Genomic DNA, 14,499 nt, shown 5'->3' on the forward strand with positions numbered 1-14,499 from the left:
TATATATAACACATTCCCTCTATCCATTCATCCACTGATGGACACTTCGGCTGCTTCCATATCTTGTCTGCGGTAATAACATTGCAATGAATATAGAAGTGCAGCTATTTCTTCAAAATCCTGATTTCACTTCCTTTGGAAAGGGAAGTGGAACTGCTGGCTCACATGGGAGTTCTATTTTTAATTTTTTTGTGTTTGTTTGCGATACGCGGGCCTCTCACTGTTGTGGCCTCTCCCGTTGTGGAGCACAGGCTCCGGACCCGCAAGCTCAGCGGCCATGGCTCACAGGCCCAGCCGCTCCGCGGCATGTGGGATCCTCCCGGACCGGGGCACGAACCCGTGTCCTCTGCATCGGCAGGCGGACTCTCAACCACTGCGCCACCAGGGAAGCCCTATTTTTAATTTTTTGAGGAGCCTCCATGCTCTATTCCATACTGGCTGCACCAGTTTACATTCCCACCAGCAGTGTATACAAGGATTCCCTTTTCTCCACATCTTTGCTAACACTTGGTATCACTTAGCTTTTTGATAACAGCCGTCCTAACATGTGTGAGGTGATAACTCATTATGGTTTTGATTTGCATTTCCCTGGTACTTAGTGATGTTGAGCACCTTTTCATATACCTGTTGGCCATCTGTACATCTTTTTTGGAAAAACGTCTATTCAGGTCCCCTGCCCATTTTCTAATCAGGTTGTTTACTTTGTTTTATTCTGCTGTTGAGTTGTATGAGTCCCTTATATATTTTGGATGTTAACCCCTTATCAGATATATGGTTTGTAATTTTTTCCCATTCCACAGGCTGCCTTTTCGTTATGTTGTTGGTTATCCTGTTTCCTTTGCTCTCTCTCTTTTTTGTTATTCTCTTACTGTATTTTTTTGTACAATTTTTAAAGGTCACACTCCATTTATAGTTATTACAAAACATTGGCTGTATTTCCCCCATGTTGTACAATACACCCTTGTAGCCTGTCTTACACCCAACAGTCTGTACCTCCCACTCCCCCACCTCGATATCGCCCAGCTCTCCCCTCTCCCCACTGGTAACCACTAGTTTGTTCTCTAGATCTGTGAGAAAAAATGTCTTGTCTCACTTTCACATTTCAGGAGACTGCGGCCCTGCCGAGCCTCAGCAGGGGAGAAGACAGACTCAAAGCATGTGCTCAGGCCCCATCTGGAAGCCTGTGCCTGAGGCCTCCATTTTCTAACCAGGCCTTCGAACCAAGTATTGGTAGGTAGCACCCAAGTGCCGTGGGGCGCTGTCCCCTCGGGAGGCACTGGGAACCTGGAAGGGGCACAGAGACAAAGCTATGAAATCAGCACTGTGTATTTTAGCCGTATTCTAAAGCACACACAGACACGCCAACACTCAGACACTCAGACACACAGAGTATGTGACCTCGGTCAATGAATATCCATTCAAATTAGATGAGCGTTGTACAACACACTGTCTCACTCTTTAAGCAGAAACATGGTACAAGTTAAAAGTGCACAGCAGATAGATTCTGTCATGAAAACGTAGAGCTGGATTTGAATACTAACCATGATGGGAAGAAGACCACTTCTGCGCTATGCTATGTCAGACTATACTTACTGATGGTGATTTCCACTTGGTTGGTGTAATCTATGGCAACTCCCATGGGCAAGGAATCATCACTCTTGTCTGTCACAGGCAGTTCAGCTCGGCTAGAATCCTCCAGCAGCCAAGATTCCCAATTACTCTGGACAAAAGAACAAGGAAGAAGAAAATGCCATGTTGGTTAGAGCCTTCTCCAGCACTGCTCAACAGGAGAGAAGAAAAAAGACAGCTCACGTGGTTTAGAGTTATATGTTGACTGAGACTCTGAAATCTGGAAAAACAGTCTAAAAGCTGAGTCCCCCAGCAAGCGAGGGGTTACTTTTCCAAGTCAACCTCTCTGTCTGTTCCTGGCATACGAAGCACCTGCCTTGTGAATAAATAACCACTACTGTGAACACTCTCTGAAGTACTGTCCACCACAACCAGGTAGACTCCTGAACACAGAGGGTGAATCTAATAGCTGCACTAAGCCAGTCAGTAGCTGCTCCTAGAAATCTGGAACGGGAACCAGGATCTCCAGGGGATCTCCAGTGAGGTCCTGAGCAGAGCAGCTTATAAAGCTGGCCAAATGCCCTGTGCTCACTCGACCACAGAGACAGAAGGTAACCTTAGTTCTTGTCTTCCTAGTTCCTGGTGTCAGTTCCTCACACTGGCCAATCATCCTGCCACTGGATTCCTTGAGAAACCACCACATCTTTCCAATAAACTCCCCTTTCGTTCAAGTTTGCTCTAGTGGGATCTGTTCCTTGCAACAAATGATTCCTGGTTTTTAAAAATCTAACCTTTCAACGTTGACCAAAACTGGGCAGCATGAATCAAAGGGGAATAATGCTCAATGAGAAACAGAAAAACAAAAAACTGCTCAGGAAAGAGAACATAATTATGCTCCATGACTTAGCTATGGAGTCAATAGTCACATTCATAATAACGTAAACAAAATGGATTCCAACTTGGAAAAACAATCTATAGACAAAATAAAGAAGGCTTGCTAATCACTACAGAACAGAATACAGACAGTATCAGCTTTGATTTTGTGAAAGACGAGACACAGATGACAACAGCTTACAGGTGGGAGTGGGGAAGGTGTGCTAAAGGCAAGGGTGGGGCGCTGACATGTTCCTCTCACAGCTCGGAAGATCAAGAGAGATGCTGTATGGGAATACCATAAGAAACGAAGATAAAAATGATTACTTAAAGTTCAAAGATAACAAATAGAAGAAACTAAAACAGTGCTATAACCCTACTGAAAGGAAGGAGGGAGGGCTTGAAGGCCACATGTGAGCTAAATCCTCATTTGCCCTAACAGCCCAATAGTTTAACATTAATAATCAACAACTAGTGATAAAGCAAATTATTATTTAGGGATAAGGAGGTAACCATTAAAAGAAAAAGTTTACAAGTTAAAAGTGGTCCCCTTTCGTGGTTAAGAGTCCGCCTGCCGATGCAGGGGACAGGGGTTTGTGCCCTGGTCTGGGAGGATCCCACATGCTGCGGAGTGGCTGGGCCCGTGAGCCATGGCCGCTGAGCCTGCGCGTCCGGAGCCTGTGCTCCACGACGGGAGAGGCCACAACAGTGAGAGGCCCGCATAACGCAAAAAAAGTGGTCCCCTTTCGAGAACAGGACAGATCAGGACAGGATGGGCAGTGGTGATTTTTCACTTATAAGCCTTTCTCCACTATTTGATTCTTCAACCATGAACATAATTATTTTGATAAAAAGCAAAAATAAAAGTGTTTTTCAATGTGTGAATACATAAAATATTTGTGCTACTAAGAAATTGTGACTGAAGTTAATCCAAGAGCAGCAAATCAGACTGCTGAACTCTGGCCTGTGACCCTGAGGACTACGTGCTTATGGTTGGCCACCTTGCTGCCCAGAGAAGGATGGATAAATGTTGAATGACTGAAGAGGCATATGTACCTGTGCATGGGGTGCACAAAACATTTTTAAACTCAAGGTAGACTTTTAAAAAGAAAAATTTCTGGCTGAGGAGTTGTGAGAAATGGTCAGAATGCAGATGCATTTTGCAAGTAGACCAAACATTACCTTTTGATAGATGTGAGATGTGAGAGAAAGAGAGTCAGAGGTGACACCATAATTTTTGCTTGAGCAATTGATGGAATGGAGATTAACCTACAAAGAAGGGAAAAACTTGAGGGAGGAGCAGGTATTGGGAGAAAAACAAGAGTTTAGTTACAGACAGTATTAGTTTAAGATACCTCTTAAAAATACAAGAGGAGTTGCCACTTAGACATTTACATATGAGATAGAAAAATACCCCTGGAATAAACTCCACTTGCTTATTGCATATAATTCTTTTGCTTAATGCGTTATTTAATGTAGTGGTATTTAATTTGCAATGTCAAATTCTGATACACATACTACTTCATCTGTATTTTACTGGTCCATGTATTATTTTGTTTCTTTTTGCCTAGTTCACTATTTAGGGTATACCAACACCCTGTAACAAATATAGATCCAAATATGCACTAGCCAACATTACAGAAGATTTTTGGAGTTTGACTGGGTATTCAAGTTGGCAGAGTGGCTGTCCTACCAGCTTTATTCAGGAATCCAAGCTCCTCATTTGTGGCTACACAAGCCATTACTTTAGTCCTTAACCAACTTTGTATCCAGGTGACAAAGAGAAGAACAAATGGAGAAGGCCCATAGTTCCCGGGGGTCGGGCCTAGAATTAGCACAGAAACTGCTGCTCCCATTGGAATAGGTAGAACTCAGTCACATGGCCACACCTAACACCAAGACAGTAGCAGAAAAATAGCTCATCATTTTAATGTTCAGAAGCGAAACAAATTCTAGGTCATTCTCCTGGTTTTCTTAGCAATAAGAAAAAATATTTAAAATTAGCAGAATTCTGTACTCACTTTGATTAGGTGAATAGGTAACTGACCCATATTCAAAATTCTCTGCATCCTTTTCTTACAATCCTTTACAAAATAGCAGAGGCACTAAAATTTGGCTCACATTTTAAATAAAACATTTTACTGATTTGGTCTTCTGTAGCTTATTGAGTTTTCATTCTCTCTTATTCTTTAAGAACAGCTCCGTATGTTTTTATTTGTCTCTGCCATTATTTCTAAGTAGTCTGCAACTGTAGCTCTGAGCTTCTCTTTGACCTGAGTTATTTCAGTTAGTGACTTCATATACATGTATATATATTTGCCGGTATTTTGTAATTTTGTTTTGATTGTTTAAAATTGTGTCATTATCCAGCTTTATTACAATGTCAGAAACAGTGCAATGTCATTTCTACATCTGACTTGATATGATCAATTTTTCAAAATGTTTTGTGGGGCTTCCCTGGTGGCACAGTGGTTGAGAATCTGCCTGCTAATGCAGGGGACATGGGTTCGAGCCCTGGTCTGGGAAGATCCCACATGCCGCGAAGCAACTGGGCCTGTGAACCACAACTACTGAGCCTGTGCTTCTGGAGCCTGTGCTCCGCAGCAAGAGAGGCCGCGATAGTGAGAGGCCTGCGCACCGCGATGAAGAGTGGCTCCCGCTCGCCCCAACTAGAGAAAGCCCTCACACAGAAACAAAGACCCAACACAGCAAAAATAAATAAATTAATTAATTAAAAAAAAAAGTTTTGTGGCTTCTGGAAAAAAAAAGTTTATTCTTGATGTGTACCCAAATTTAATACAACCATTACCTGGCCTTTACTAATTATATAATTAAAAAAATAAATAAAGAAAGAAAAGCTTCCCTTTCATTGTGTCTCCTGTGTAGTCACTGTGCATAATCTACCAGAGCTCAGGAGAGCTTACCACAACTGCAGCCCACCCTGGCCTGCGAAGAGCACAAAGGGGAGGAAGGGAGATGGGTGCTTAACTGCACAGGTGCTTTTAGCTTTCTGGCCGTTTTCCAAAGTCAAATAGAAAGTATTTCTGATGAGTCACAATTTGGTTTGATTTGCATGTCTCTCTTCCATAGTCAAGGATGGGTTATAGTTAACCAAATAGAAGAGGCAGGTTCAAGTAACAGGAAGAAAATAAAGACGGTTGAACAGAACAAGGCAGAAAAAACCTCCTACACATCCAGGTACACTCCTATTGGAGGCTGATTACTAGTATGTTTCCACACACAGTGGATACATCCTAACCTAACAGAAGGGCTTTTGATGACACTGAAGGAACGGCTAAATCTGACACCCATGTTTGTCCAATGCAATATCCAAGCCATTTGATCCAGGGCTCTTGGTCATTTAAGCTGTGCTCTCATCAGAAACTCATTAAAAGGGATGTGACTTCATCTAAATCTTAACTTCAGTTAAACCCCTCCAAAATCTTTCTCAGAAAGGTATCACATAAAAGTGACAAAAGAGAGACACTTACCTGGCTGCTTTGTCGAGCGAGGATACTAACTTCTGTTGAAGCGGCAGATGCTGCCAGCACTAAATCCCTTCAAAGAATAAAACCGGAAGACCGTTAAATTCAAACAGCAACAGTTGTACCTTGACTTGAGTCACTGGTAGCATCTACAAGGCTTTCATTGGGACGTGAAGGAGAAAAGCAAGGTTTTCTACCCGGCTGAAGAAAGGTAAGAAGATTTTGGATGTAAAGCTTTATTTTTTAGTTCATAGGCTAGAGCCCTGGAGACTCAGCCAACTGCCTCCCTACTTAAGACAAAGGAGAGACACAACAGAATCAAGTCAGAGTTCCCAATAAATATAATACCCCCCGTAGAGAGAATAATCTAATTAGAGGAACAGAAGCTTTGCTTCAAGTCATCTATCTTTCAAAGGGACACTTCTGCTCAGAGGGAAACTTCAGTATGTTCCTTAAATATCAGTATTTTCTTAAGTCATCACCGGAGTTAATGAGAAAATGGGATTTCTAAGTTTAGTATGTATCTGAGCTAAATAATTCAAGACTGGGAAAACAGAAGTAGTAGTCAGAAAGGCATTATCTAGCATGAGGTGAAAATGTTCGGGCTATCTCCAGCCTCTATTTTCCTCCCTTACAGAAAGGAAACAAAACAGAACAAGCAGGACCAAGTGACTCAGGGGTGACCTGACAGTGAGGGCAGGTTGTACCCTCCCTGGGTACGCGGCTCACCATTCTTCAAGGTAGCTGAGGTAGTAATGATGCTGCCTCTCTGTACAGCTGCCGTAGCAGGGCTCCATAAAGTTCACAAACACTTCTGGGTGCTTTTCTTCTTTTTTCTACAATGAACAGAACGAGAAAAAAAAAATCTCATGGGCGATTTTTCTTGAATCCTACACAGTTAAGAACCTCAAAAGATAAAATCATTTAAGTTTTATGAGAAAATTCATTCAGAATATATAGACACTATATAAAGGCAGCACTGAGCAGCACAAGGAACAGAAGCGTTGGCCACTGACCAAGCTGAAGTCAAGGTTTTCTGTCACTTTAGCATGGGCAGATTACTCAGCCTCGCTGATGTTTTCTCTCATGTACGATGGACCTACAAAACCTGCATCAAAGGCTGCTGTGACATATGAAAGGATACACATAAAGCAGGTAACCCGGTCTAACCCGGAACATAAGGCGTGTTCAATAAACGCTAGTGTTAATATGATCCCTGGGAAAAGAAAATCTTAATGATATCTTGAAATAAGGCATCTTAATAAACTTATTTTTAAAATTCAATATTGTCAGGAACCCAAAAGAGTTAATAAAAACAAGGCACTTTTTTCTAGTATCAGATTGGCAAAGATTAAAAATGGTACCATTACATATTGACACACATATTGGGACACTGGTAGTTCCAACCGTGGTAGGAGTACAAACTGATACAACTTTTCTAAAAGATACTTCGGCAGTGTTTTCAAAAGCCTATATCAAAAGAGCATACACTGCTTGACCTAGCAAATTCATTTCTAGGTATTTATCCTAAAAAATAAACATAATCCCATTAAGTGTACATAAAAGAGTGTTAGTATTCTTTAAAACAGGGAAAAACTGAAAGCAACCTGAGTATCCAACAGTAGAGGAAGCGCTGAATAAATTGCTTATCTGCCCAAAAGCAAAATTCAGATTTACTGAGGTAGAAAGGTAGTTGCAATTTACTAAGTAAAACAAGGTTGCAAAACAGAATGACTAGTGCCACTCCCACTTTTGTTATACTTAGACTTTTATGTATGTATTTAATGTTTTTCTAGACTTTGAAAGTTAACGTGATTTGGAAATATAAGCCCTGCCTCATTTGCTGTTTTTAATGCCACTGCAATTTAGGAAGTGTAGATCTTATCATTCAGGTCCTTCTTTGTCCTTCAAAATGACTCACTCCCTCACTCAAATGGCTCTTCCTCAGAGGCCTTCCTTGACCACCCAAGCTAAATCACACCCCAGTCATCAACCAACCACCCCTTACCCTGCTTTATTTCCTCCATCACCCCTATCACTCCTTGATCTGACACTTGTCTGTGGACTAGCACGTTCATCCGAATGCAAGATCCACAAAAGCAAGGACTGTGCCTTGGTCGCAGCTGTATTCTCAGCTTTAAAGCACACTGTGTAGGCATTTGATAAATATCTGATGAATAAATAAGTGAACAAATTTTGAAAATCAAGGTACTTTCTTGCTTCTCTAAAATGTCTTTATCATGTTAACATCTACCACAACTCACAGTTTGCAACTTAAGCAAAGTAAGTTTTAGGACTTTTTTCACCTTGTGACTCAACGGTAGAACACGCTCTAAGTGAACACCACCACTTTGGTCCCCAGGCTCCCAGTGCAGCATTAAAATCTTACACCTCAAGTTGCACGACCACTGCCAGCAAGAAAAGGAAACTGAAGCCTAACTGCAAACTTTATTAGAAGACTTCTAAAATTCTCAAATAACAGAGACATCCTTTGCATAGACATACCGGGAGTAGAGCCATCACCACATCTGGAGCAGTTTCCAAGGTCCCGTCCGCAGCAGCATATACTATTGTGAATTCATATGTACCAATCCACAGCACATCCAGAACTGAAAGACACACATCCTAATAAACCATCTTGTGCTTGGAATAACCCCTGTACATTATACTACCATCTCATGGATAAAAAAAAAAAAAAATCCAACTCCTATAGCTTTTAAAAAGGTCCAGATTTCACTAACTACATACAATTCAAAGACTCAAGAAGCCCAAATTCATCCCAAAGTGGTATTTTTTTTTTTTTCTGGTGGATTATAATCAAGGCAAATAATGAAGAATTCTAATTAAAAAATCAGGATCCATTTAATGTCATTTACCAAGAGACACAGGTGTCTACCAGAGGATTACTGTTACAGCGACTTAATTAGCTAACCGAAATAATGGGAGTTTTCATACAGGAGGCACCAACACTTCCCGGATCAGGTATGCAGGTACATCACATGATCTGAAATTTCTGCAATAAGGACAGCACCTCATTAGAGGTCAGCCCAGTAAGAAAAGCAGATGTGTTACCTCTGACAGGATGATCTGCCTCATAAAATGGAGGACAAGGAATGACTTTTTTTTCCTGCAAAGTCTGAAAGAGATTTGAAAAAAAACAGAGTCGAATGAAACAATCCCCAAACCAATGAAACTGTCAAATCCAATAAGTTCCCCTAGAAACCACCTAAGTCTCCTCTCCCCAGCCAGGAGAGAATGAATACAGAGACAAGTGGATGCCTACTTCTAGAATCCTACCCTATGGAAACACTCACAGCAACGTGATCAGTGTAGGTGATGAGGATGCTCAATGCAATACCACTCAGAGTAGCAAAACCACTCACGCTGATACAAATAACCATCAATAATGGAACAGATATACTCACATAGTGGAGTCCTATGCAGCCATTCAAAAGAATGAAGTAGCTCTATATGTAATGAGCTGGAAGAAAAAGACTCCAATACACTTTTTTTTTTTTGGCCGCAGTGCGCAGCATGAGGAATCTTAGTTCCCCGATCACGGATCGAACCTATGCCCCCTGCAGTGGAAGAGCAGAGTCCTGACCACTGGACCACCAGGTAAGTCCCTCCAATACACTATTAAGTTTAAAAAAAAGAAAAAGCAAACAATAAAATTGAACCAACTGTATTAATTTTTTTTTTTTTTTGCGGTACGCGGGCCTCTCACTGTTGTGGCCTCTCCCGTTGTGGAGCACAGGCTCCGGACGCGCCTCCGGACAGGCTCAGTGGCCATGGCTCATGGGCCCAGCTGCTCCGCGGCATGTGGGATCTTCCCGGACCGGGGCACGAACCCGTGTCCCCTGCATCGGCAGGCGGACTCTCAACCACTGCGCCACCAGGGAAGCCCTGTATTAACTTTTTACAGGCTAATGCCCTAAAAGAATATGTACCAAATGTCACATAACAACTTTTTGTGATGACAAAGAAGAAACAAAACCTTAACCTCAAACCTATTCCACCACATTCACCACTTTGCAACCCCTCAGAGAACAGGAGGAATACACAACAGCATAGGCCTTGGCATTGCCTGTGAACCCCTCCTTCCCATTCGGGTGTGACCAGATATATATGGATTCTTTGTCGATTTACATTGAAGAATATTCATGAATATCACCTCTGGAAGAGGTGACACAGCTCACCACAGGGAGAGCTGACCGAGTGCACATGCAACACTCTTTCCTGCATTCACTTGTGTACTGACAGATTTGTTGCAATGAGCGTAAATTACATTTTAATAGAAAAAAACAGCAAAGATACTCCCAAACCACCCCCAAAACAGCGGGTAACTTAAGTAAAAAAGTTCTGAAGTCCAAGGCAAGACTTACAGGAAGATACTGGACCACAGTTCCATTCTGTTTCCCCACTGCCAGCTGCTTTCCTTTGGGGCTCCAGCAGACTGGGTAAAGAAGAGAATGCTACCAATTAAAAACTGAATAAAATGGAGCAAACCAATGAGATCTGTACCAAAACAGCTACATAATAACCACTTCTTGTTCCTCTGTCAGTCCATGGAAGACTGTGGGATCATCCTTACTTGGCACAGTGAAAAAAGAAAGATCATTTCGATGATACAAGTCAATTGTGATTTATCACTGGGCCACTGAATCAGCTGTTAAAAATGTTTTTTCAATGGAGTACTGCCCAGAAAGCTGTAAAGTATAGAAAACTCTGTAGTCTTTAGATAAAACAAGGAGAATACAGAAGGTTCTCAAATATCAAGATGTCATTCTCTTGCTCCTGTTTGATATTTTCTAATGCTTTTCCTCAAAGGTACAAATGACTGTTTCAGAGTACGACCCTTTTAGATCAAAACAATTATTCTCAACAACACAGTTCTAAACCAGCTATACTAAAATATTTCTTTCTCCAGAAAACCCAAGCACATTCAAGTTAAATCATGTATGCTATTTGGCTTCAAGGACATTAACTACGGAAATAAAAAACACTCTCTCCACTTCTACCAAAGAACAACAAATATGACAAAAAACCCCACTTGCTTTTTTTCCAGAGGTTAAATTTTAACTAGATCACCATTACCATATGTTACAGAGGAGAAGACTTTATTACTCACCAGATGTTACTCCTACTGTGGAAGGAAGAGTCGCACACACTTTCACTGTCTCTGTGATCTGTAGGACAGCAATGCTGCCATCAGCCAGGCAAACTGCCACCATGGAGGAAACAGTAGGGTTCCACTTCATATCGATCACCATGCCTCCTGCATCTTTCAGGAGCTTATGATACGCAAACGGGCGTTTCTGCTGTTTGGCCTTTTAAAACACATGCCCAGAAGCAAAAATAAATTAGTAAATTAATAAGTACAGAGACATTTAATAGTCAAAGAAAATTACTGAATCTGCAAGTTTTCTCGAATTACAGTTCACCTTTCTCCATGACCATGAAAAACAATGCAGCTCTGCACAACAGTCTATTTGTTACAGACAATTTTAACACAGCTTTGAAAACGGCAATCAATCGTTATAGCATACTCAGAGGGACTCGCAACAAAGGAGTACGCAAATGCAAAATAATCCATAAAGAGCAGACACTAAATAAAAATCTGGGCTCTGCTTCTTAATAGTGTTGGGCCCTTGAATTTTAGAGAGCTCTCATCTTAAAATATTATACCTATTTTAACTGGTATGCAGAAACCACCAAAGGCTTCAAAATTCCAAAAGAGCTTCACTGAAGATTTGTTGTGGAAGGTTAATGAAAGATTATTGATATAAAAGGTACCCCAAACAAACACACACAAGAACCCCAAATACTTAAACTCTTTGGGCCTGTTTCTCTACCTATGAAATGAAGATGACAGTACCTACTGCATAAGGCCATGAAGAGTAGGCATGAATGAGAACAAGGCATGTCAGGCACTAGTACAGGGCCTGGCACAAAGTCAGTATAAACACTCAATATTATTGACTATTATCATTACTAAATGGCCTGGAATGGAAGAACACTATATTAGGAGGCCAGAGATCCAGGATGTAGGAACTTCTGACATTAACTACTAACTCTATGGCCTTGGGCAAGTCACCTAAGGGTCCCTGGGCTCTGGCTGTCTCATATATAAATGAGAAATGAAACATCTTGGGGCAGGTGGTATTATGAAATAATTTCTTGAAGTCACCTCTATCTCCAAAGATCTATGATTCTGTAATTAAGGACCTTTTAAAAACCCATATTTTAATCTAGAAAAAGAATTCAAAGGCCAACCAAGAACTTCTAGGTTATGATTCAATACCAGGAAATCTTCTTAGGTCCCTACAGTTTGCCAGCAGCTTACCTCATTTGAGAAAGTGCGAACATCAAAAAAAGCAATAATGGAACCATATTCACTGGACATCATGCACACGGAAAGTGTGAGGTTATCACAGCTCAGGGCCAGGTGATGTATCGGGAATTTCATAGGAACTAGCAAGCTTTGAACTTTATCAACTATGAAAACATAAAAAAACACAAAGCAGAAAATGCAATGTTCTAAGCATAAGCCACAAACTCTCTATTCAGGTCTATGTGAAACAATTTTTACATCTACATAAAAATACGCACACACCCTGATAACAAGTTGTACAGACAAATCGTAGCTTTCTTACAGATGTATAATGTTGCATTAAGTATCATAGGGACTCTTCCTCATCTGACCTGAGAAAACTAACTGTGGCTGTAGCCCTTGTTGGAAACAGTGCCCTGTACCGTATTTTTGCAACAATGCTCCAAAGAGCACACATTCCCATTTGTTTGGATGGCGCTGTTGTGACAACTAAAAAGCCACGCAATGAAACTCTTCTCCCAGGGAGCTGGAACCCAAGTTCAACTGAGCATGGCACAATGGTAAGCTGTTCTTCCCTTTGAGCTCAGAGGGACAGCTCATCAAAAGAGAAATACAATGGACCAAAGAGAACACCCAGGAGGGCTTCCAGAAGCCTACCTAGAACTTCCTCTTCTTTGGGGTCAATCTCAGGACTAACAGCAGTTTTACTACTAGAATGATTTCTTGTAAATCAAGTGACATTAGCACTTCACTCCTCTATCATGCAACACAAACCAAGGAACTTACCTATCTTATTGGGATCATCTCCAGGTTTATTCTGAATAAGAAGATTTTTAGTAGGAAAAATCTGCAACCCACTGGCTCCACCAGCGAAGACCAGACCATACTTGTTGGACACGGCAAGCAGATTCGAGCGTTCCTTGGGCAACTCCTCGGGGGAGTCAAAGATTCTCACCTTCTTCAGGGCTCTAAACTGAAAATCCTGTGGTGCGGGGTCAAAGCAAGATCAATTCAGGGAAGACAGGAAATTAAATCACACCTGTCATTATATTTCAGTACACCCAATTCCAGTACAACAAAATATACATTACCCTGAGGGTAAGGGCTGTGTGGCTCAGTCATTTTTAAGCTTCCTGTGATATTGTGGCACCCGGTATAGTGCTTATTCGTATTTACTGAATAAATTAAATTAAAAAGAATTCTTTCATGAAGCCTTCCTTGACTAACCCAGATAACACTGATCTTTTCCTTTTCTGAATTCCTAGCTAATTTATTGTCTGAACCACCACACAAGCTGCACTTTTTTATTTACAATCTTGTCCTATTTCATGGTATGTCTTACGATACAGAGTAGTGCTTAATAAATTGTTGTTAAATATTGAAAGCATCACTCAACTACCCTGTAAGCTCAAACTACCAGTGCAGTACTCAACAAAGATACATGGAAATAATGGCCACTGAACTGTAACCAAATCCCAAACTGGCTTACCTGCATCAGACACTAAACAAAACTCCCACCACAGAAGAGGTCAATCTCTTGGTGTTCAAGACCTATAAACATACCTAGATGCTATGAGGGCATCTAAAATCAAGTCCAAACCCCTTAACACAGGCTATAAGGCCAACATGGCTTGACTCGTCCACTTCCAGAGCCTCACCTCACAATACTCTGCTTCCCTCCCACAACTGCGCCATCACCTCTGCCACATCCAGTGCCACCCCCACCCCCCACCTATTTCCAGTTTTCATTTCCTCCCATTTTCATGGTCCTTAGCCCCTCAGGGCCTGGGAGCCTTCCCCAACCTCCTGTCAATGTCTGATTCATCCAGTCTTCCATGAATTTATTGATCTGCTTTCAAAGAATTTTCAGTGTGTACCACTTCTTGGTAAAAAGAGTTCCATACGTTTACCAAGCATTATGTTAAGTTGTGTTATATATATATATATACATTTTTTTTTCTTCAATTCTAAACCTATCTTTAAGTCAAGGTTTTGGTGAAAAGAATATGAATCTCCTTTTGCTTACACTCTAAAAAGTGTAAAAGCCAAAGACAGCCTTTCTCAGCCTTCATTTGTGTCCATTTACAGTGTTTCATCCAGGATCCCTAACACACCCCACATACTCATTTCCTTGGATTCAATGTTTAATACAGATTTGCTAAAAGATTAACTGAAATACTCTTTTAATTCCAACTGAGTATGGTGATCAGAAATCCACACGGCTTTCCAGGTCAGACC

At 41.2% G+C, this 14,499-nt stretch overlaps 1 protein-coding gene across 3 annotated transcripts in view; it reads right to left on the reverse strand.

Moving 5' to 3' along the window:
• The window catches only part of NUP214 (nucleoporin 214), a 101,568-nt gene that overhangs the window by 86,012 nt on the left and 1,057 nt on the right, over positions 1–14,499 (reverse strand). For 2 of the 3 annotated variants that reach the window (XM_082843427.1, XM_082843426.1), the window contains exons 2-10: positions 13,048–13,243; positions 12,274–12,425; positions 11,059–11,257; positions 10,313–10,383; positions 9,000–9,063; positions 8,433–8,536; positions 6,657–6,763; positions 5,934–6,000; positions 1,594–1,720 (exon numbers count right to left, since the gene is read on the reverse strand). In XM_082843427.1, coding sequence (XP_082699553.1) covers positions 1,594–1,720; positions 5,934–6,000; positions 6,657–6,763; positions 8,433–8,536; positions 9,000–9,063; positions 10,313–10,383; positions 11,059–11,257; positions 12,274–12,425; positions 13,048–13,243 — 1,087 coding nt within the window. Of the gene's footprint in view, positions 1–1,593; positions 1,721–3,624; positions 3,712–5,933; positions 6,001–6,656; positions 6,764–8,432; positions 8,537–8,999; positions 9,064–10,312; positions 10,384–11,058; positions 11,258–12,273; positions 12,426–13,047; positions 13,244–14,499 lie in introns of all 3 variants that reach the window. The other variant, XM_082843428.1, reaches the window with a different exon arrangement.

The sequence above is a fragment of the Leucopleurus acutus genome, assembly GCF_964270905.1.
Source record: "Leucopleurus acutus genome assembly, chromosome: 7".
Classification (NCBI taxonomy): Eukaryota; Metazoa; Chordata; class Mammalia; order Artiodactyla; family Delphinidae; genus Leucopleurus; species Leucopleurus acutus.